The sequence below is a fragment of the Arvicanthis niloticus genome, chromosome 6, assembly GCF_011762505.2.
Source record: "Arvicanthis niloticus isolate mArvNil1 chromosome 6, mArvNil1.pat.X, whole genome shotgun sequence".
Taxonomy (NCBI): domain Eukaryota; kingdom Metazoa; phylum Chordata; class Mammalia; order Rodentia; family Muridae; genus Arvicanthis; species Arvicanthis niloticus.
The window spans coordinates 35,326,850-35,348,577 of NC_047663.1; the positions used below are offsets into that span (position 1 = coordinate 35,326,850).

Consider the following 21,728-nt stretch of genomic DNA (forward strand, 5'->3'; position numbering starts at 1 on the left):
TCAGTATGTGTCTTGATAGGGAGATAGGGAAGTGAGTTGCCCAAGGTCACACTGTTGGATAGCTTCGGCTCCTGGGAAAGGGTCATTTCAACTGGTGTGTCTGGAGATAGACAAGACTTGTGGAGATGCTGTGGCAACTAAAGAACGTGTTGCTCTGCCATATTTCACACTTGAAAAACCTGAACTGGCTTCTGGTGTGACTTCGAGGCTAGCGGAGGCACGTGGCAGTGGGCGGGACTCCTCGGGGGTGGGGCCTCGGCCCCCCCCCAGGAGCGCGGGTCGGTGCGCGTCCAAGCAGACGCCGCCACGTCATCGAGCCGCTCCCCTGCCCCTCGCAGCCAGTCGCACGCGCGGAAGTAAACACCCCTACGTCATCAGGGCGCGCCCTCGTCTTTCCCCTCCCATCTCCTCGGCTCCGTGGACGTGCTCGCTTCTTCTCCGGACCGGGTCTATGTCCCGGTTTCCCGCCGTCGCGGGCAGGGCGCCAAGGCGGCAGGAGGAGGGCGAGCGGCCAATAGAGCTCCAGGAAGAGCGGCCGTCAGCTGTTCGCATCGCTGACAGAGGTGCGGTCCGCGGGACGGTGTGGCAGCCGGCGGGAGTTATTTGTGGGGCGAAAAGTACATCTGTGGGTGGCAGAGGAGGTGGGGAGGAAGCTTCGATGTTCTTTTGGTCTTTTAAGCCTGACGGCGAACTTTGCGTCCAGTGAGCACTTTGGTTTAGAAGGGGGCGGTCCCAAACCCAAGTTGGGTGAGAACCTCGCTGGGGGGCAAGAAAGTGGACCCGAATGCCCAAATGCCTTTTGCTGTTCTACAGCCTCATAAAGCCTTTGTTCTCTACCCGTTCATCCCCCTCCCCTTCGTCGGGCCGCCAGCCTGCCTTTGGGTACGGTATGAAGGGAGCCTGTTTCCAGGAGCCAGTTTCCATGGTTACCCACCACTTGGCCTTCTGGGATATCAGTCACTCTGAACAGGGACCTAACTTGAACCATGAATCAGAAGCAAATACAGGTGGCTTCTTATTCTTCTCAGAGTTGTTCCGCTGTGCTCAGGTTTTTGGTCTATTGTTTAATAAAATTTAGTTTAGTACTTCTAGGTAGGTATGCATACATACACATTGCCTTGTGCTCGACTGTGTCAAGTACGGTGAGTTACACATCAACAACGTTGAAGTTACTTGATTTTACCAAAAAGTTATTCTGAGTTTATAAACTTTCACGTGTGATTTGTACATGGTTGATGTAACTGAAAAGTCATAGATTGATCTTTCCTGTTGTGTGATTTCTGTGCATTCTTCTTTCAGGTCTGAGAAATTGTCAGAGAAATATTCTCAGGTGTTTTAATTGCACAATTGTTTTTGTGATGTTACAGAAGAGAAAGGATGCACATCACAGGAGGGAGGAACAACTCCAACGTTTCCTATTCAGAAACAAAGAAAAAAGCTCATTCAAGCTGTGAGGGACAATTCTTTCCTCATCGTTACTGGAAATACAGGAAGTGGTAAAACAACTCAACTCCCTAAATACCTTTATGAAGCAGGTAATTTTATTCTTGGATAAAGCTGGAATCACTAAAGAGAGAAAACTTATTTAAGGTTTAATAAAAGTACTGTACCTAGTCTACAGAGTGAGTTCCAGGACAGCCAGGGCTACACAGAGAAACCCTGTCTCGAAAAGCACCCCCCCCCCAAAAAAAAAAGTACTGTAGTGTAAAATGTTCATTGCTGCCTTGCTTTTCCAGATCCTTTCCTAAAAAAAAAAAAAAGATTTATTTATTTATTTTATTTATATGAGTGTACTATAGCTGTCTTCAGACACACCAGAAGAGGGCATCAGATTCCATTGCAGATGGTTGTGAGTCATCATGTGGTTGCTGGGAATTGAACTCAGGAGCAGTCAGTGCTCTTAATCGCTGAGCCATCTCTCCAGCCCACTTTGCCAGCTTCTTAACCTCCCTATGTCTCCTTGTCTTTCTGGATTTATTTCAAGCTCTGGAATTGTTGGGGTGACATTTTTAATTACTGTAATAATAATAATAATAATAATAATAATAATAATAATAATAATAATAGAAGAAGAAGGCAGCTGATTGTGATGGTGCACACTTTTAATCCCAGCACTTGGTAGGCAGAGTCAGGAGCATCTCTGAATTTTGAGGCTAACATGGTTTACATAGTGAGTTCCAGGCCAGCTATGTTTATATGATAAGGGGGAAAAATAAAAGAATGTTAATTATCTTTTTTAGGATAAGGTTATCTTGTTAGCCAGTGAGAACTGAAACAATTGTGAAGAGGAAAGGATAGTTGGATCTCTGTTGCTGACATATTTTTGTTGTTGGTGGTGGTCTTTTGAGACAGGGTTTCTCAGTGTAACCCTGGCTGTCCTGGAACTCACTCTGTAGACCAGGCTGGCCTCGAACTCAGAAATCCGCCTGCCTCTGCCTCCCAAGTGCTGGGATTAAAGGCATGTGCCACCACTATCCTGCTGTTGCTGACATTTTTATTCTTCCTCCAGACCTTAATCAGGCAAATATCTTCAAATTCTATCAGAATCGAGCAGACAAATCCCCAATAAAGTGTCTGTCTCATCAGTGTGACAACATTCTCTTTTATAAGTTTGGAAAAGAGAAAATTGTTTTATATATGATTCATATTAAAATAAAAGTTAATTTTGGGGGTGCTAGAGAGATGGTTCAGCAGATGAATGCTCTTGCTGCTTTTTCAGAGGACCAGATTTTTGTTCCCAGCACCTACATTGGCAGTTCACAACCACTTATAACTCTAGTTTTGGGGGATTCTGATACCCTCTTCTGGACTCCTAGGGACCTGAATGTGCACATTCAAATATAGAGATATACATACTATACATAAATAAAAACATATCCTTTGAATTTTTAAGTTTTTTCCTTTTTTTCCAAGACAAGGTTTCTCTGTGTAGCCCTGACTACTTTGGAACTCAGAGAGCCATACCTGCCTGTGACTCCTGAGTTCTGGGATTAGGTGTGTGCTACCATTGCCTGAGAAATTCTTAAATTTTCTTCAAGAATGGCCTACATATGCTATTGGAGCTAGCCTCCATCATGCCTTGCCCTCATAGTAACCTAATCTGATGCATTCATTCTAATTTGACATCATCTGTTAAGGCATACAGTTATTTTACATACCATTAAGAAAGAAAGTGCTACCAATTGTACAATACATCTCCATTTGCAGAGATGTTAAAATGGTTAAAATATCTACAAAAATCTTCACAAAAGTGGTATATTTAAATCCAGTTTTACTTCTGTGGCAAAGAAGTTTCGGAAGTGTGTGGGGTTTTTTAAATTTCAGATTTACCATCCTTGGCTTAAGCCAGGTGCAGTACTTATGCCCATAATACTAGCTACGTGGGAGGCAGAAGATGAGTAGAGCCCAGGAGTCTGAAGCCAATTTGATAGACAAGATCTTGTCAAAAAGTAAAACAAGCAAACTAAACTTAAAGAATTCTTCGCTTATTCTTTAAATCCTTTTAAAATTTGAAAAATAAAAACCTCAAACCTAATTAACATGTATATTTAGAGTGGCTATGTTTTTTTTTATTTTTTTTATTTTATATACTGTCTATATATGTGTGTATAAGCACGCATGGGACACAGTGTATGTAGAGGCCAGAGGATAACCTTAGGGAGTCAGTTCTCTCCTGCCAGTGTAGGGCCTGGGGCGAAGCTCAGGTAAGCTATCAGGTCAGCGTGTTCACCTGCTGAGCTGTGTTTTTGGTCTATGAATGTGCATTTCTATTTTAAATTAATAGTAAGATTTTTTTGATGCAAATGTACTGCAGTATGTTGCTGTAGAATTTTCTTTTGAAAACATACCTTTGTATTGACTGACCAGGAACAGTTTTAAGTTTAGTTCAGTAGGAAGAAATAATTGCTAAGTAAACTTTGTATTTATATTTCTGGTTTTAATAGGGTTTTCACAACATGGTATGATTGGTGTGACTCAGCCACGAAAAGTTGCTGCCATATCAGTTGCTCAGAGGGTTGCTGAAGAAATGAAATGTACTTTGGGATCTAAAGTAGGATATCAAGTTCGTTTTGATGATTGCAGCTCCAAGGTATAAAAGTTACTAATATACATTTAAAATACTACAAACTTACACCCCAGCACATATGTGTGTTTTTTTGTGATCTTATAGATGCACATATGTATTGAAGCCAGAGGACAACTTTGAGTGTTGTCCTCCAAGTGCCATGTGTGTGATTTGTTATTTGTTTTTTGTTTTTGAGCTAAGGTCTCTCACTAGCCTAGAACTCCCCAAGTAGGCTAGCTTCTTCATAAAAAGAAAAAAAATTTTTTTAAAGAGTTGGGGGTACAGGACATGGCCTGGGGAGATAGCTTGGTAAAGTACCTGCCTGGCAAACATGAGATCCTGAGTCCAATCCCTAGGATCCACATAGAATAGTTTAGTTTGTTTGTGTGTTTTGTTTTGTTTTTACTTTTAATGAACATAAGTGTTTTGCCTGTCAGTGTCTTTGTACACCATGCCTGGTACTCGAGGAGTTTTAGAAAAGGATCCCAGATACCCTACAACTAGAATTACATATGGTTGTAAGCTACTTTATAGGTGCTGGGAACTGAATCCTCGTCCTCTGGAAAAAGGCAGCAAATGTTCTTAACCAACCACCAAGGCATCTCTCTAGCACCTAGAGTTAATTTTTGTTTCATATTCTTTTTTTTTTGTTTTGTTTTTCGAGACAGGGTTTCTCTGTGTATCTCTGGCTGTCCTGGAACTCACTCTGTAGACCAGGCTGGCCTTGAACTCAGAAATCTGCCTGCCTCTGCCTCCCAAGTGCTGGGTTTAAAGGTGTGCGTCACCACTGCTCAGCTTGTTTCATATTCTTAAGGCTTTATCTTAGGTACCTGATTCTTTATTTCTCCATCCTCAACTAGTTTATCCATTATCAGATGATGTTTGTCTTAGTTAGGGTTTTCCTGCTGTGAAGAGACACCATGATGGAGGTAACTCTTATAAAGAACAATATTTAATTGGGGCTGGCTTATAGGCTTGAGCCTATAAGGTTCAGTTCAAAATAGGAACATGGTAGCATCCAGGCAGACATGGGAGTGGAAGAGCTGAGAGTTCCTCCTCTTGTTCACAAGGTAGCTAGAGAAGAATGACTTCAGGGAGCTATGACGAGGGTCTTAAAGCCCACACCCACAATGACACACCTACTCCAAGAAGTTCACACCTCCGAATAATACCACTCCTTGGACCAAGCATATTCAAACCTTGGCAATGTTAATGTTTGTTTTTCTCCGTTTTTGTTGGTTTTTGTTTGTTTTTTTAAGTATAGAATAGGGTTTATTCAGGGCATGGGGAGGGGAGTTAAGAGGATAGTAGAGGTGGTGGTGGTGGGGGGGGGTTAGAAGGAAAGTAGAGGAGCAGAGGCTGGCCATGAGTATGTGGGGAGAGAGGGAAAGGGGATAGGGAAGGGGCGAGGGGACAGAACGAAAACAAGAGATCAAGAGATAAGAGAGCAAGATCAATGTTTATTTTTCTTTCTTTTTTCTTTTTTTAAACTGGCTTTTCCATCTTTTATTATAAGAACATGTAAACTTACATAAAATATTGCAAGAACCACCTATATTCCCTGTACTAGATGCAACAATGAAAACTATAAGTTTGCATCTATAACATGTGATATATATGTATATGTATATATGTGTCTTATATATGTATATACACATTTATTATGCTAAACCATTTGAAAGTAACAGCTTTTACAACCTTTTAAAAATTTACTATGCATTTCCTAATAATAACCATAATGACTAAGTAAAGCATTAACTAATTTTCTAATATATGTAGTTTGGATAGACTATATTCTTTTTGTTTGTTTGTTTGGATATTTTATTTATTTACATTTCAGATGCTGTTCCCCTTTCCCCATTTCCCCTCCCTAGAAACCCTCTGCCCCACCCCCTCCTCCTTTTTGCTTTTATACCATTTTAATTACATACAAGTATTAAGGTAAGTTCTAGGTTGAGGAACTAGCAATACAATAGATGCAGATAGTCAAGGAACAAGCAAGACAACACAAATAGTCAAAGAACAAATAAGGCAATAAACAAAGTTCCCTGATCACTCCCGTGATCATTGTTTCTAAGGCCTTATCAGGATGACCAAAATATCTAAGCCAACTTTCCTGTCCTAGCCCAAAGTTATTTTCATGTCTGAAGCCTACTTCCTTGTTCTAGCCTAAGAATTAGATTCCTGCGTTTTTTAAATCATAGGTTCTTTGACGTGTTGGTTGAATTTTTTTTTTAATTATTTGTTACTAGTGGCTGGAGAGATGGCTTGGTAGTTAAGAGTACTTGTTACTCTTGCAAAGGAACTGGGTTCAATTCCCAGCATCCATATAATGGCTCACAACCATCCATGATCCCAGTTCCAGGGCATCCACCAGATACACACGGCGCACATATACTTATATAAACAAAATATTTATACACAGAAAATAAACTTAACAAATATTTATTACTTTAAAATTTCATTTTATGTATGGGTGTTTTTGTCTGCATGTATGTCTGTGTACATGCATACCTGGTGCCTGAGAAAGCCAGAGAAGGGTATTGAATTTCCTAGGATTGGAGTTCATAGTTGGTTGTGAATTGCCAAGTGGGTGCAGGGAACCAAAACAGTAAACCTTCTGCAAGAGCAGCAAGTGATCTTAAACAGTGGTCCATCTCTGCAACTTCAGTATTGGTCGCATTCATATTTAAACTTTGTTTTGTTGTAATAAAATGTATATAATATAAACCTTACCATTTTAACCATTTTAAGTGTGCAATTCGATACCATCAAATACAGTCATAGTTTTTAATGTTGTGTAACTATCACTGTTATTTTCAGAACTTTTTAATTAAAAAATCTCGAACAGAAACTGTATTCAGACCTTGTAGGTCTGGTCGCTCTCTATAAAGATGCCTAGTCAAAGTATCCAAGTGGAATGACATAGTAGTTTTACCTTGTGTCTTTTGCATCACACTTGGCTGTTTCCAGAGTCTATCCAGTATATTACTTTTGGTTTTCTTTACTGAGATAAAACACCAGCCAAAAATAACTTGGGGAGGAAAGAATTTATTTGTCTTATAGATTACAGCACATCTTTAAGGGAAACCAAGGCAGGAACCTAGATGCAGGAAAAGAAGCAGAGGCCACAGAATGGTGTTGACTAGCTTGCTTTCTATGGTTTCCTCAGTTTGCTTTTTCATAGAACTACCTAGGACCACGTGTCTCAGGAGGGCACTGTTCTTACCAATCATTAATCAAGAAAATGCCCACAGACATGCCTGGAGGCTAATCTTTGAAGACAGTTTCTCAGTTGAGGATTCCATTTCCCGGTGTCTGCACTTCATATCAAGTTGATAAAACTAGCCAGCATATTCAGTGTTCTGTCTTAGTGTCCTTGAAGTCAGTGGATAACTTGGCCACTTAATACCAAAGTTAGTGAAGTTTTTTATTTCAGTTTGTTTGCCAGGCGGCAGATAGAACCTAGGGCCTGTGCATGCTAGAGAGTGAAGCACTGCCACTGAAGTACCCCTGTTATCTTGTCTGTATTTATCTTGCTACATTCCACACGCCTCTTTGTATCTTCTTAGCAATTTGTTCTATCTCAGGACACTTCACTCCCTTAGTTCCTGTCTGTATAAGTGACATGTTTTATAGTTAACCAACCATCCTTGTTATACAGTTTTATGTTCTCTTTTATGTAAATCTTGGTGATTTGATCTATGCTTTTGGGAGTAGAGAATTAGTTGAATCATGGTGAAGTTTTGTGATGCTACAAGTTGATGTCCTCTGCTTTTACACATTAGGAAACAGCAATCAAATACATGACTGATGGATGTTTACTCAAACATATTTTGGGAGATCCAAATCTTAACAAGTTCAGTGTCATTATTTTGGATGAAGCCCATGAAAGAACTTTAACTACAGTGAGTTATTTATTTATTTATTTATGTAGTTATTTATTTTTAATTAATTAATGAGAAGTTCATTTGAGGTAGCTTTTTCCTGTATGGAGAATTGCCTTCTCTTACATTTTAATCTGTTGAACTAGAAATCCCTTGGTTATGATAGCAATGTATTTTAAATAGGTCAGGGCTGGCATGGTGGCACACACATTTAACTCTAGAATTCAGGAGGCAGAGGTAGGCAGATCTCTAAGAGTTTGAGGCCAGTGTCTATAGAGGAGTTCAGACCAGCCCATGCTACATAGTGAGACCTTTTCTCAACAAACAAAATAAGTTACATGGGCTGGAGATGCAGCTAAGTTGGTAGAGGGCCTGCCTAGCATATACAAAGCTCTGGATGTGACCCTCAACATCACAGAAATGATGGCATAGGTGGGTCATACATTCCTTTAATTCCAGTACTCTTGAAGTAGAAGCAGGAGGATTAGACTTTCAAGGGCCTCCTTGACTACATATTAGTTTCAGGCCATCTCGAGGCTGCTTGAAACTGTCTTAAAAATAAATATTCTTAGTGCTGAGGAAATAGAGGCAGGCAGATCTCTGTGAGTTGAGGGCCAGCCTGGTTTACTTAGTGAGCTCTAAGCCAAACAGATTTATACAGTGAGTCCAGGCTTCAAAGATTTGGTTGATAGATAGATAGATCGATCAAATAAATAAAATAATAAAATGCTAGCATTTGTGGCTTACTAGCTTTTCCTTTCAGGATATCTTATTTGGTTTACTGAAGAAGCTGTTTCAGGATAAGTCTCCTAACAGGAAAGAGCATTTAAAGGTGGTGGTGATGTCAGCAACTATGGAGCTAGCCAAGCTCTCTGCATTCTTTGGAAATTGCCCCATATTTGATATACCTGGAAGACTCTATCCAGTCAGAGAGAAATTCTGCAATTTGATTGGCCCACGAGACAGAGAAAATACTGCATATATTCAAGCGGTATTACTTTGCAATCTTCTTTTATCTTTTATGTGTGAGATTTCATTTACTTGGGTAATTTGGTAATTTATTTTGTTTTTATAATTTCATTTATTATAGTATATGTATAATGTGTTGGGGGGATGTTCATATATGCAATGGCATGCATATGAAGGTCAGATGACAACTGTAGCCTTTGTTGTCTCCATCTACCTTTATGTGGGTCTAGAGATTAAACAAGGGTCATTAAGCTTATGTGGGAAGCACCTTACCCTGTGAACCCCCTGGCTGCCCTTACTGTATTTTATCAGTAGCCTTAATGAGTGCTAGGACTTTTGGGAGCCTGACTGAATGGGTTTTTTTGTTTTGTTTTGTTTGTTTGTTTGTTTTTTGTTTTTTTGTTTTGTGGAGCATGGGGATATGGCAGTCAAGGAACGAGTATGTTATACCTGCATATCATTTTTTGTGTGTTTTTTTGTTTGTTTGTTTGTTTGCTTGCTTTAGATTGTGAAAGTGACCATGGATATTCATTTGAATGAAATGGCTGGAGACATCTTAGTTTTTCTGACTGGTGAGCATTCCCTACTAGGTTTAATAATGTCTGTTATTTGTAAGCCAGATGTAGTGATGGATGCTGCTAACATTAGAACTCTGGAACATGAGGCAGGAGGATTACTGCAAGTTCTAGGATAGATAGTGGTATGTAGTTCAAGATTAGCCTGGGCTATATGATAAGACCCTGTTCAAAAACAAGAAGGAACAACAACACATAACACTCAATAGATCAATAAATAAGTGAATAAAATGATTTTGTGGGTTTTGAGGCAAGGTCTTTTTTGATATATTGCCCAGGCTGTTCTGAGAGAACAGGAACACATCACTGTGCCTGGTTAATGTCTTCCTTTTGTGTGCAGGAAATAGGGCACCAGAGTAGACTGATACTTCTCCTAGGGTGTGTGGATTCTGTCCAGCTGTTGCCTTACCTGTTAGATAACAGGTAGATAGAATATCTTGATTACCAATTAGCACATTGGAACCACACTGCCCTTTCACAGAAAGAAATTAAGTCTGCAAAGTGTTTTTTTTTTTTGTTTTTTGTTTTTGTTTTTTTTTTTTAACTTTTGCCTACTGCACACAGAGCTCTAACTTGGCTAAATAAACCTAGTTTGAGTAATTAATTCTGTTATTCAAATGACATCCCAACTGTCATTTCTTGAAGTGGTGAGATGGCAGTATTGGTAAGGTGTAGAATCCATGTATTGCAGACAAGCTTGTAGAAGCTTTGGGGGGGGGGGGGTGTCAAACATTGAAGCGTTACATCCAAGAGCAGTGAACCTTGTAACTAGCTGCTTCTGAGCAGGATGGACCATTTCATGTTGATGTCTGAAGTGAGATAGTTAAACTATGTCTTTGCCTTTTGGAAATTGAATTCAAGTTTTTGAATTGTACATGGATTCAGTATTTCCTGTACTAGTTTCCTTTGTGTGTGAGTAATTCAGTCCTCCTGAAACTTGGTATTAACAGCATGAAAGGCTTGAAGATGATAAACATTTTTGTTTGTTTAGAAATCAGAAACATACTTCTGCTTAAATTTTGTTGTTGAGATTGGGTATATCCTACATGCTTTTCTTCTTTAGATCAAAAGAATGATTTAGAATTTAAAAAAAAACTAATTTTAAACTGGACTTTAAAATAATCTTTAAAATTTGAAGTTCAATTCCCCAAGTTTTCTTCTTCTTTCAGGCCAGTTTGAGATAGAGAAGAGTTGCGAGTTGCTTTTTCAGATGGCAGAGTCTGTTGACTATGATTACGATGTACAAGACACCACACTAGATGGGTTGTTGATCCTGCCATGTTACGGCTCTATGACAACAGGTAATTCCTTACTAGGAAAGAAAACATGACTAGCTGGTAAAGAGTATTTTAAATGTTTTTTTTTAAATTCATGTATTCCTGTGTATGTCAGTGTGAATATGTGTACAAGCTTCTGGGGACCAGCCAGGCTAGCAGGGTTAATTGTATAACTTAGAGCTGTAGTTACAGGCAGTTGTAAATTGCTTAATATAGATGTTGGGAACCAGACTCTGGTCCATTCAAGAGCAACAAGAGATTGACCACTGAGCCATCTCTCTAGCCCCCTTCCAAAATGTTTTTTATTGAATTACTGTGTATATATTCAGAAAAATATAGAGAGTTTCACTGTTTGGATCAAGAAATTTCACAAACTGATCTCAGTTTTGTAACTCCCAGGCCTTAACGCAAATCATGGAATTGAGCCATAATCCCTCAAGAAAACTGATATTGTTTAAGATGCTTTCATGGTAACTTTCAAGAACCTTGTATCTCCTTCTTAGTATTTTAAGAATGGATTATGTGCTCTCTCAACAGAACAAAATTACTTGTGGGGGGATTCTTTGAAATGAGGACTATAATCCCTCAATACTTAATTTGTAATGGCGCCAAAATTTATGGAAATCTTATGAATCTGGATATGTTTTACATTAAGCATCATAGACTTACTTTCCCTATGATCATGTGGTTGGGATATGTGTGTATTTTCAAAGAGGATATGCAAACTTTTATCTTAGTATTTCCTATAATAAATACTGTTGAAAGAGAAAATTTGTTCTGTAAAACTTCTTTTTTATTGGATTAGACTTATAAAACTAAAAGGATGTTGTGACTGGAGAGATGGCTCAGTTGTTAAGATCACTGACTGCTTTTCCAGAGGACCCAAGTTCAAGTCCTAGCAACACATGATGACTCACGACTGTGTGTAGCATCAGTTCTAGAGGATCAGAGCCTGCTTCTGGCTTCCTTGGTCACTGAACACATGAGGTACACAGATATACATGCAAGCAAAATACCCATACCCATAAAAAAACAGTAATAATAATTTTTTTAATTAAATAACTAAAAAGATATTAACCAGAGGCTGTTGTAGTTTTATTAAATTAGCAGCTAACCAGAGAGCAGATATTATTTTTGAAATCTTTTGTGATAGTTGGCACTTGATAATAGGTTAGTGATCTCCATTTTACATCTTAAAGGTAATCCTCTTTCCTTCCTTCCTTCCTTCCTTCCTTCCTTCCTTCCTTCCTTCCTTCCTTCCTTCCTTCCTGTTTTTTGAGGCAAGACGTCTCTCTGTGGCCCTGGCTATCCTGGAACTTGTGTTCTTTTACCAAATCATTTCTTCTTTATAAACCAGGCTGGTCTGGAACTCAAGAGATCCACCTGCCTCTGCCTCCTGAGTGCTGGGATTAAATATGTGAGCCACCACAGCCAGGCTTATAGGCAACTCCTAAGGTTCTCATTGTTTTCTGGACTTAATAAATTCAGAACCCATGGTGAAGAGCCAAGTGTGGTGGTGTAAACCGGATCCCTGTGGCTGCTCTTTTTCTGAGGTTGTTGCTAGCCTGTCTTCCCAGCCTTGTTTTCTTCAGTGAGATGAGACTGTTTCCTGAGGTTTGCATCTTAACTTGCTGTTTCCTTAAGAGTCTTTATTTTGGAGAGGCCTTAGACTTCCTTGTCACTTCTGTGACTGACTCTTGAGAGTTTTTTCCAGTTCTTTCTTGCTCTTGAGCTTATTTGGGTCTTGTAAGTCAGCTTTCTGGCATGTGCATTTATTGTCCCAGATCTTCCAACCCAAGGACATGGCATCTTGTAGAGGTGTTCTTTTACGAAATCATTTCTTTCTTTTTAAACCATTGCTAGACTTAGGCTTTCTCTCTGTCTCTGTTTGTGTCTGTTTCTCTGTGTCTCTCTGTCTCTATCTGTCTCTGTGTGTGTGTTTGTGTTTGTGTGTGTCTGTGTGTGAGAATTGAGTTGTTCTATGCTCTGCTAATTCATTTTCCATGATTAAATTTGATATCCAGCTCCAGTGGTAAACATACTTTCCAAAAGCATACTTCTGCTTTTCCTCCATGACTGCAAGATCATCTTTATTTCTGATTATGTAATTTTCTGTGTTCATGTATATATCTAAGTGACGGAGTTGTATGACTGAGTGTGGATATAACTATCATTAGAGGGACTGGGTTACTTTTTCTTTTGAGTACTATCACGGGTAAGCTTTTGCTGATCCATTATGAGCATAATACTTCTTATAGCAGCTTTAGCAGTGCAAAGAGGCATTGAGGTGCAATTGCTGAAGTATTGAGTAAAGAGGCATTGAGGTGCAATTGCTGAAGTATTGAGTAAAGAGGCATTGAGGTGCAATTGCTGAAGTATTGAGTAAAGTGCTGCGAGATTAGATGAAGAAGAGAGAGACCCCAGATGCCTGGGATCTGCCCCCCCTTTAAAGATTTATTTTTATTATTTTTAATTATGAATATGTCTCTGTAAGGATATGTGTACATTATTGCTGGTGCCTGCAGAAGCATTATGTCCACCTAGACTAGTAGTTGCAAGCAGGTCATCGTGAGCTGCCAGATGTGGGTGTTTGGGAGAAGAGTATGTGCTCTCGTAACATGAGCCATCTCTGCAGCCTGTGGGTTCTTTTAGCTCTTTAGTCTGGTTACTGCACCACTGCACTTCTTATGTGTATTGTTGTTTCTGTGGGTATTGGGGACATTTTTATAACCTTTTTTCTTTGCATTGTTGTCATGGTTTGGTGACATAAAAGTTTCACTTGGGTATAAGGAGACGGAGAAGCGTTTCTTGGTTGTGGCATATAGAAAAGAATTTTACACTGGCCCATAGTTGGGTTTGATGAGTAGGTAAAACTAATGAGAGGCTATTCTGAGACAGGATCTTATTATGTATCCAAGGCTGATCTTGAGCTTGGGATCCTTCGGACGCTCTCCTGAGTATTGGATTTACAGGTGTGAAACATCACATGGCAGATATTTTCTCTTCATTCCTTTTTCTGCATTAGCCATGATATTGTCTATTAAGAATATCTTAAAATGTCTTTCCAGTTGAGACATCCAATATTCTCAAATGTGGACAGGTGCTATCCAGTCCCTTCTAAGATTATGTGAACTAACTCTTAGGCCTGGACTGTGCCAACAACCACTTATTACCCTATTGTAGGAGATTTTTATAATTATGTGTAAATATATGTGTTTGTGTGGGTGTATGCAAATACATGATAAGTCCAGAGGAGAGTGTTAGATCCTTTGAGCTGGAATCACAGGCTGTTGTGAGCCATCTTATGTGGAACTGACATGGGTGCTGGAATCCAAGTTTGGGTCCTCCCCTAAGGCAGTAAGTTCTTTTAACCTCTAAGACATCTCTTCAGCTGGATTTGAAACAGTTTCAGTTTTGTCATTACAATTTATATTCCAGATTATTTAAGAGGTGATAAACTAGGTGTAATGGCACATACCTTTAAATCCAGCACTCAGGAGCCAGAGGTAGGCAGCTCTCCTGAGTTTGAGGCCAGCCTGGTCTATAAGGAGAGTTCCAGGACAGCTAGGGGTACACAGGAAAGAGAAAGAAAGTGTGTGTTTGGGGCAGGGCTGGAAATGGGGAAGTGGAGAAAGGGAGATGAAAGTACAACTTGTAGTGAAAAAAAAAATGAGTTCTTTTAAAGCTTGACGTCCACAATCACGTGTTTTAAACTAGTCTTTCCCCTCGGATATATTTTAGATCAACAGAGGAGAATATTTTTGCCACCTCCACCTGGAATTAGAAAATGTGTCATATCCACCAATATTTCTGCAACGTCTTTGACAATAGATGGCATCAGGTACAGCTTTTAAAGTCCTTTGTTTGTGTGTGCTAGCAGGGGTCAGGTGACAACTTTAAAATCCTTTGTGTGTGCTAGCAGGGGTCAGGTGACAACTTGAGGATGTTGGAGCTTGCCTTCCACCATGTGGGTACTAGAATTGAATTCAGGGGGTCAGACTTTCATACAAGTGCCTTTACCCACTTGAGCTGTCTTGTTGGCTCAGGTTTAACACTTTTTGTAAGTTCTCTAAAAGTAAGGCAATCATTTGGTTAGTCGTATCACTACAGACTTTGCCAACCTGTGTTCTTCACTAACTCCCTTGGCCCCTGTTGTTTAGTGTTTCTTGTGTATTTTCAGTGTGCATACACACAGAGGCTAGAGGACATTGTGTGTCCTCTTCTGTCACTCACCCTATTCCTTTTGAGGCAGGGTTTTTCACTGAACCTAAAGATCTGTTTTTTATCTAGGTTGACAGCCAACAAGCCCCATTAATCTCTGTCTCTGCCTGCTCTGCTAGAGTTACAAGCATGCCAGGACCATTCCTGGCTTGTTACATGGATGCTAGCATCAGAAAGCCAGTCTCCACCATTGTACAGCAAGTGCTCTCCACTGCTGACCCACCTTTCCAGCCTGTTCTTAACTTATGCTCACCTTTTTTTTTTTTTTTTTAATTAGGGTCTCACTGTGTAGACCTGGCTGACCTGGAGCTCATTATGTAGACCAGGCTGACCTCAAATTTAAATCTGCCTGCCTTTTCCTCCCAGGTGTTGTGATTAAAGGTATGCACCAGCACACCTAGATCACCTTTCATTTTTTGTAATTACTGATTGCTTTAAATGGGAACTGAAGTAGGAAATACACTCTGAGTTGTGTATTCCTTATAATTCTTTGGTAACTTGAGGTCTTTTTTCCTAAATACAAGCTAATACGAATAATGCTTCATAGGTTTAAGCCAGCTGCTGTTCTAACTGTCCTATTAATGTGGACCTTGCACATTAATAGGACAGTTAGAACAGCCTGTCTTTCTTCCAGCCCAGCTTGGTAATTTTCTTCCATGTTTATGTGGAAGTAGTGTTTCTTCTCAATTCCTTGTGAAACTCAATTATGGTGTAAGTCTTTATTGTTTTGGATGTAATCAATAATGCAGACCGATTTTGAGTAAAATGAGAATCACCTACAAAGTTCATTTCTGGATTCATAGCTAATGTGAGATTCTTCTGAGCCACATTCCTTTCTGATACTTATTTTCTATCCAGTGTATTTTATATCCTTAACTAAGGCTGTCTGCCTGCCACACAAAGGCCAGACCACAGTCTCTAAGACTAAATTAATTTCTTTTGAGTGAATGAGTAAAGAGAAATTACATTTATTTTTCTTAAAAAAAAAAAATGGTTAAGGGCTGGAGAGATAGCTCAGTACTTAAGTATACATGCTGTTTTTTTTGGAGGACCTGAGTTCAATTCTACCCACCACATGACGACTCAAAACTGCTTGTAATTCCATTTCATGGGATACAGTACTCTTTCCTGGACTCTGCAGGCACCAGCAACATAGGTGGTACACAGACATGCATGCAGGCTCAACACACACACACACACACACACACACACACACACACAGAGAGAGAGAGAGAGAGAGAGACAGAGAGACAGAGAGACAGAGAGACTCTCTAGAGAGACAGAGACAGAGAGACACAGAGAGAGAGAAAGAGAGAGAGACTTAAAAGAGTATTTGCTGTGACTGCAGGGGACCTGGTTTCGATTCCCAGCATTCACATGGTAACTCAAAACTGTATGACCTCCAGTTCCAGGGGTTCTGATGCTATTTTCTGACCTCTGTGGACACTGCATTCATATGGTGCATGCGTGTTTTCATGTATAGGAAAACATCTATGTGCATGAAAAAAGATGTTAAAAAATAAAAATTGGGCTGAGAGATGACTCAGTGGTTAAGAGCACTGACTGCTTTTCCAGAGGTCCTGAGTTCAGTTCCCAGTAACTACATGGTGGCTCATAACCATCTATAATGGGATCTGATGCCCTCTTCTGGTATGTCTGAGACAGCTACAGTGTACTCATATACATAAAAATATATAAATAATTCTTTTAAAAATCCAGGTGAGTTGGAATGCATCTGATTCTAGCATTCAGGAGGCAGAGGCAGGAAGATTTTTAAGTTTGAGACCATACTGAGCTACATAGTGACTACAGAGTCCCCCTGGGCCATATGGTAAAACCTTATACCAAAAGTAAAATACAAATAAATATGCAAAATTTAAAAGAAAAAAATAGTGACTTTTTTTTTTTTTTTAAATATTAAAGGTGTTAGTAGAGAAGTAGAATACATTGACTTCTGTAATTTAATGATTCCTATACCGGCAAAAGCCTTTAGAATGTTGTTTAGTAAAATGATAGACTTGGTATTTTTCTTCACTTAACTCTCCCTGTCTAGTTCTACATTGGGTTTAAAATAGCATGCTGAAGAATTAGATTTTGAATCTGTTAACAACAGTTTATAGGTAAGTGTGAACCCTGTTTAATAACTTTTAAAATGGATATTTAAATTTTAACATATTTACAGTTGTGTAAGTTCTACTTCTATCCAGTTTCAAAATATTTGATAGCCACCTTCTTGCCTTTGTGTGCAATAGACAGTAAAAAGTGCACTGGAAAACACTTCTACACATAAAATAAATGTAAAAGTTAACACACCTCGGCTTACTTTGCAGCATGTAACTTGCTTTCATTCTTTTAGATACGTGGTGGATGGAGGCTTTGTGAAACAATTAAATCACAACCCGAGATTAGGGCTGGATATCCTGGAGGTGGTTCCTATTTCAAAGTAAGTCTTCTTATCTACATTTTCAATTCAGTAACAGTTAGCTGGTGAGAGTATTTCTACTTGGTATGAATGTTGGAAGTTAATTATTTGTCAAACCCACAAAACAGTTTTGGGGCTTTGTTTGCTTTCTTTTGTAGAAGTGAAGCGTTACAACGAAGTGGCCGGGCTGGCAGGACTGCCTCGGGGAAATGCTTTAGGATTTATAGTAAAGAATTTTGGAACCAGTGTATGCCTGATCATGTGATCCCGGAGATTAAGAGAACTAGTTTGACATCTGTAGTTCTGACATTAAAGTGCCTTGCCATACATGATGTCATAAGGTATGTGGGCAACCCTGAAAAAGCTCTGGCTAGAATAAAGAAGCCTGTTGACTTCTTGGAAATTGTTCTGTACTATTTGACTGCTGTGTCCCTGAGAATTGAAACTAACCTATTTATAGGGTTGGTTCTCATGTTGGCTGCTTTTCAACTAAACTCGGAATGTTAATCCACCTAAAATAAAATTAAGTATTTTAGCCATTTTAAAGTATACAGTTCAGATTGTTGTTAGTAGATTCACAATGTTATGTGACCATTACCAGTAACTTAAAATTTCAGAACATTTCCATTGGCCTCAAACTGCTGTAATTTAAGATTGAGGAATCCAGAAGTAAATAGTATTGAACTACTATTTGCCTTCAAGGATTTTGAAATTTTTATTTTAAAGCTTCTATCACTTTATTGAGATTTGACCCTCTGCTTATATTTATTTTTGATTGTGAGCTAGCCCCTAACAGCTGAGCCATCTCTCCAGCCCCCTTTACTTACTTATATTTAAACTTTGGTTTCATGAGGCCTTTTTATGCTGATGCTTATTTGACTAACTCTAGTGACCACTATTTGTTTTGTTTGTTTTGAGACAGGATTTCACTATAACTCTGGCTGTCCTGGAATTCACTATGTAGACCAGGTTGGCTTCAAACTTACAGAAATCTGCCTGTCTCTGCCTCCTGAGTGCTGGCATTAAAAGGTGTGTGCCACTATGCCTGGCTTGACCAATGTTAATTTTTAATTTAAGGCATGTGACTGTAATTCTAATCAGAAAGTGGTTTTTTTAGAACCATATTTAATGGTACATAGCGTTTTGTGTGTGTTAGTTTGAGTCAGGCCTCACCAGATAGCCCTGGCTGTCCTGGAACTCACTATGTAACTTGACTGGCTTCTGCTCCCCTCCTCCTCTTGCCTCTTGAGCGCTGTGTTTATAGGCAAGTCTGACTCTTAGGAAACCAATTTAGATGGTTTCAAGTAAGACTAGAGATTTTTTTTTTCTTGAGACAAAGTCTTATGTATTCCTGGCTGGCCTAGAACATGTTATATAGACCAGACTGGTCTCAAACACACAGTGATCCAATTGACTATGACTTCCAGGTGTTGGTATTATATGTGTGCAGTACCCTATCTCTGTCAAGACTAGAGATTATCTAATTGAGAATGCAAAGGAAAACATGTAAAATTTAACTATATTCATAAATTATACCAATATGAAAGAAGTAACAAGCCGTTGAAAGAACCAAGTGATCAAACAGGTTTGAAACTTTCAGGTTAATCCAGATTTAAAAACAGAGTTGTTAGGAAGAGGAGGCTTTGAAAGCAACTGCCCAGTGAGCTTGGCATTAATCCTAGGATATTTTCAAAGAACTACAGAATACAAATAACCAAGAGTGAATATATCTTAGAAAATAAGAATGAATATTCTTATTAGTTTATTTTTGTTGGCCTGCTCCGATCTACCTGGCTAGAGACAAAAGACTTAACAATGCCTGAATAGTTACTATAACAAAAATGTTGGGACCTGCTCCCCTTTGCCTGGCTTGGCCTCCCAAGTGCTGGGATTAAAGGCGTGCACCACCACTGCTTGGCTCAAACTGCCGTTCCAGTCTTCGGGTCAGGGTCTAGAGAGAGAGAGAGAGTGAGGATAAGGGGAAGAGACGCACAGAATGGAGACAAGACAGAGGTTCTGATCAAGTCTCATTTATTGAAGGGAAATCTGGGGTGTTTATACACTTTTGCCACGTGCCTTGTAAGCACGTGGATATGACTTAAGCCTTACAGGCATGGATAGCACGTGCACCGTGCGCCTTGCAGGCATGTATGGCGTGGCTAGCATGTGGATAGCTGCTTTCTAGCCGCTAAAAGTCAGCTCCCAACACATTTTAAATTACTTATCTGTACTGTTATTATTCTCTTGCTTTAAAGTTTTATTAATTTTTATTTTATGTGTATGAATATGTTGCCTGCATATAAATATGTACACCACTTGCATGCCTGGAGATCAGGAAAGACAATTGGATCCTCTGGAACTGGAGTTACAGATGGCTGTGAGCCACCACTTGGGTGTTAGGAACCACACCTGGGTCCCCCTGCAAGACCTTTAGTCCTCTCAGTGCCTGAGCCATCTCTCCAGACGCTGTTGCTGTTTTCTGAGTGAGGGTCTTATGTTTTCCAGGCTGGGCTTGAACTTGTTATGTAACTGAGGCTGCCTTTGAACTCATGATCCTTCTGCCTCTTCTTCCCAGTGGTAGGATTACAAGTTTGTACTGTTATAGCATATCCCTGAAGTCTTAGCCCAAGGAGAGCTGAGGTGGAAAGACTGCTGGGAGGAGTGTGGGATACACAGTAACCCTGTCTCGAATAAGACCAAAAAGGAGAGAAAAGAAAGGAAAGCAAGAAACAAATCAGGTGTAAGCCTGGTGAGGTAGTACTTTATTCTCTGAGCCATTTCCCTTGTAATTTATTTAATTTCACTTCCTGGGGGGCAAAATCATGTAGGCCTCTGTGAAATTAAGGCCAGCCCTCAGTTACTATTGGATAATTTGAATTTATCTAGTAGTTGTTTTCAGTTGTTTTTTTTTCTCTTTATTTAGATTGTGTGTGTGCACACACACATATGTGCCATGGTGCACATGTGGAGGTCAGAACACAACTTTGAAGAATCATGTTGTCTTGGAGATAGAACTCATTGTCAGGCTTGATGGCAAACACCCTTACTCACTGATCCATCTCATTGGCCTTCTCCCCTGTTCTGTAAAAATTCAGTAAAAACAGTTGTACCTTCAGAAGAGAAGAAAAGAGAGAGTAGTTCCCTACGAAGTATGAGTCAGGATTAGTTAGGGCACTGACTGCTCTTCAAGAGGACCTAAGTTCAATTCCCAGCACCCACATGGTGGCTCACAACCATCTGTAATGAGATCTGATCCCTTCTTCTGGTATCTAAAGACAGCTACAGTGTACTCATACACATAAAATAAATAAATCTTTAAAAGTGTGGGGGTGAAGCAGGGAGCTGAGTGGTTAAGAGTACTACTAACTGCTCTTCAGAGGTCCTGAGTTCTATTGCCAGCTACCACATGGTGCCTCACCATCTGTAATGGGATCTCATGTTCTCTTCTGGTATGTCTGAAGACAGTTACAGTGTGCTCATATAAATAAAATAAAAATAAGATAAGAGGAATGATGGGAGTATTCCATTCAGCCAAGGAAAATAGAAAGATATATATTTTGAATGAGAGGAATGTGATTCAGAAAAAGCAAAAATTTCCTGTGATAGAATGTTTTCAAGGAGAGGAGGACTTGAAAAATAGAGCCAGGGCTGGGTATGGTGGTATACTACTTTAATCCCAGCACTTCAGAAGCAGAGGCAGGTGATTCTGAGAGTTTGAGACTAGTCTAGTCTACATAGAGAGTTCTAGGACAACCAGGGCTATGTAGAAAGATACCTTGTCTCAAAAAGAAAAAAATAAAAAATAAAACAGAATGAAGAAAAAGATGAAGAAAGAAAAAGTGGAGAAGTGAATTTTTAAGGAAGTTTCTATGAAGGCTGTTAAAAGTCCTATGAGTAACCCTGACTCTCCTGTCTCATTTAATGCACAGGTTTCCATATTTGGATCCACCTAATGAGAGACTTATTTTGGAAGCACTTAAACAGCTTTACCAGTGTGATGCTATTGACAGGTAAAAAATACAATCCAAACATAATGTTAGTCGTTTTGTTTGCTTGTAGCTATGTAGCTAAAGCTGGCCTTGAATCATAATCCTCCTGTCTCAGTTCTTTAAGCTGGTATTACAGGTGTGAGGTTGTGTTCCTGGCTTGTCCGTTTGTTTTTTTTAAAGAAAGGTTCTAAGTGTTTAACAGTAGAAAGCAGTTTATTTCAATGTGAATAAATTGTTTTATATAAAATTAAAGTCTGTCCTTGGTGTTTGTTCACCATAGTTCTTACTTAAACACTACTATGAAGACATTTTCTTGTAGTTA

The 21,728-nt window shown here is 39.4% G+C and overlaps 1 protein-coding gene across 1 annotated transcript in view; it reads left to right on the plus strand.

Annotated features, from left to right (window-relative positions):
- Positions 1-346: 346 nt before the first annotated feature.
- The window catches only part of Dhx40 (DEAH-box helicase 40), a 39,882-nt gene continuing 18,500 nt past the window's right edge, over positions 347-21,728 (plus strand). Inside the window, exons 1-11 of the mRNA XM_034506774.2 lie at positions 347-563; positions 1,368-1,535; positions 3,945-4,090; positions 7,855-7,974; positions 8,717-8,944; positions 9,428-9,494; positions 10,667-10,798; positions 14,516-14,615; positions 17,352-17,438; positions 17,576-17,758; positions 21,347-21,427. Coding sequence (XP_034362665.1) covers positions 452-563; positions 1,368-1,535; positions 3,945-4,090; positions 7,855-7,974; positions 8,717-8,944; positions 9,428-9,494; positions 10,667-10,798; positions 14,516-14,615; positions 17,352-17,438; positions 17,576-17,758; positions 21,347-21,427 — 1,424 coding nt within the window. The 5' untranslated portion in view covers positions 347-451. The remainder of the gene's footprint in view (positions 564-1,367; positions 1,536-3,944; positions 4,091-7,854; positions 7,975-8,716; positions 8,945-9,427; positions 9,495-10,666; positions 10,799-14,515; positions 14,616-17,351; positions 17,439-17,575; positions 17,759-21,346; positions 21,428-21,728) is intronic.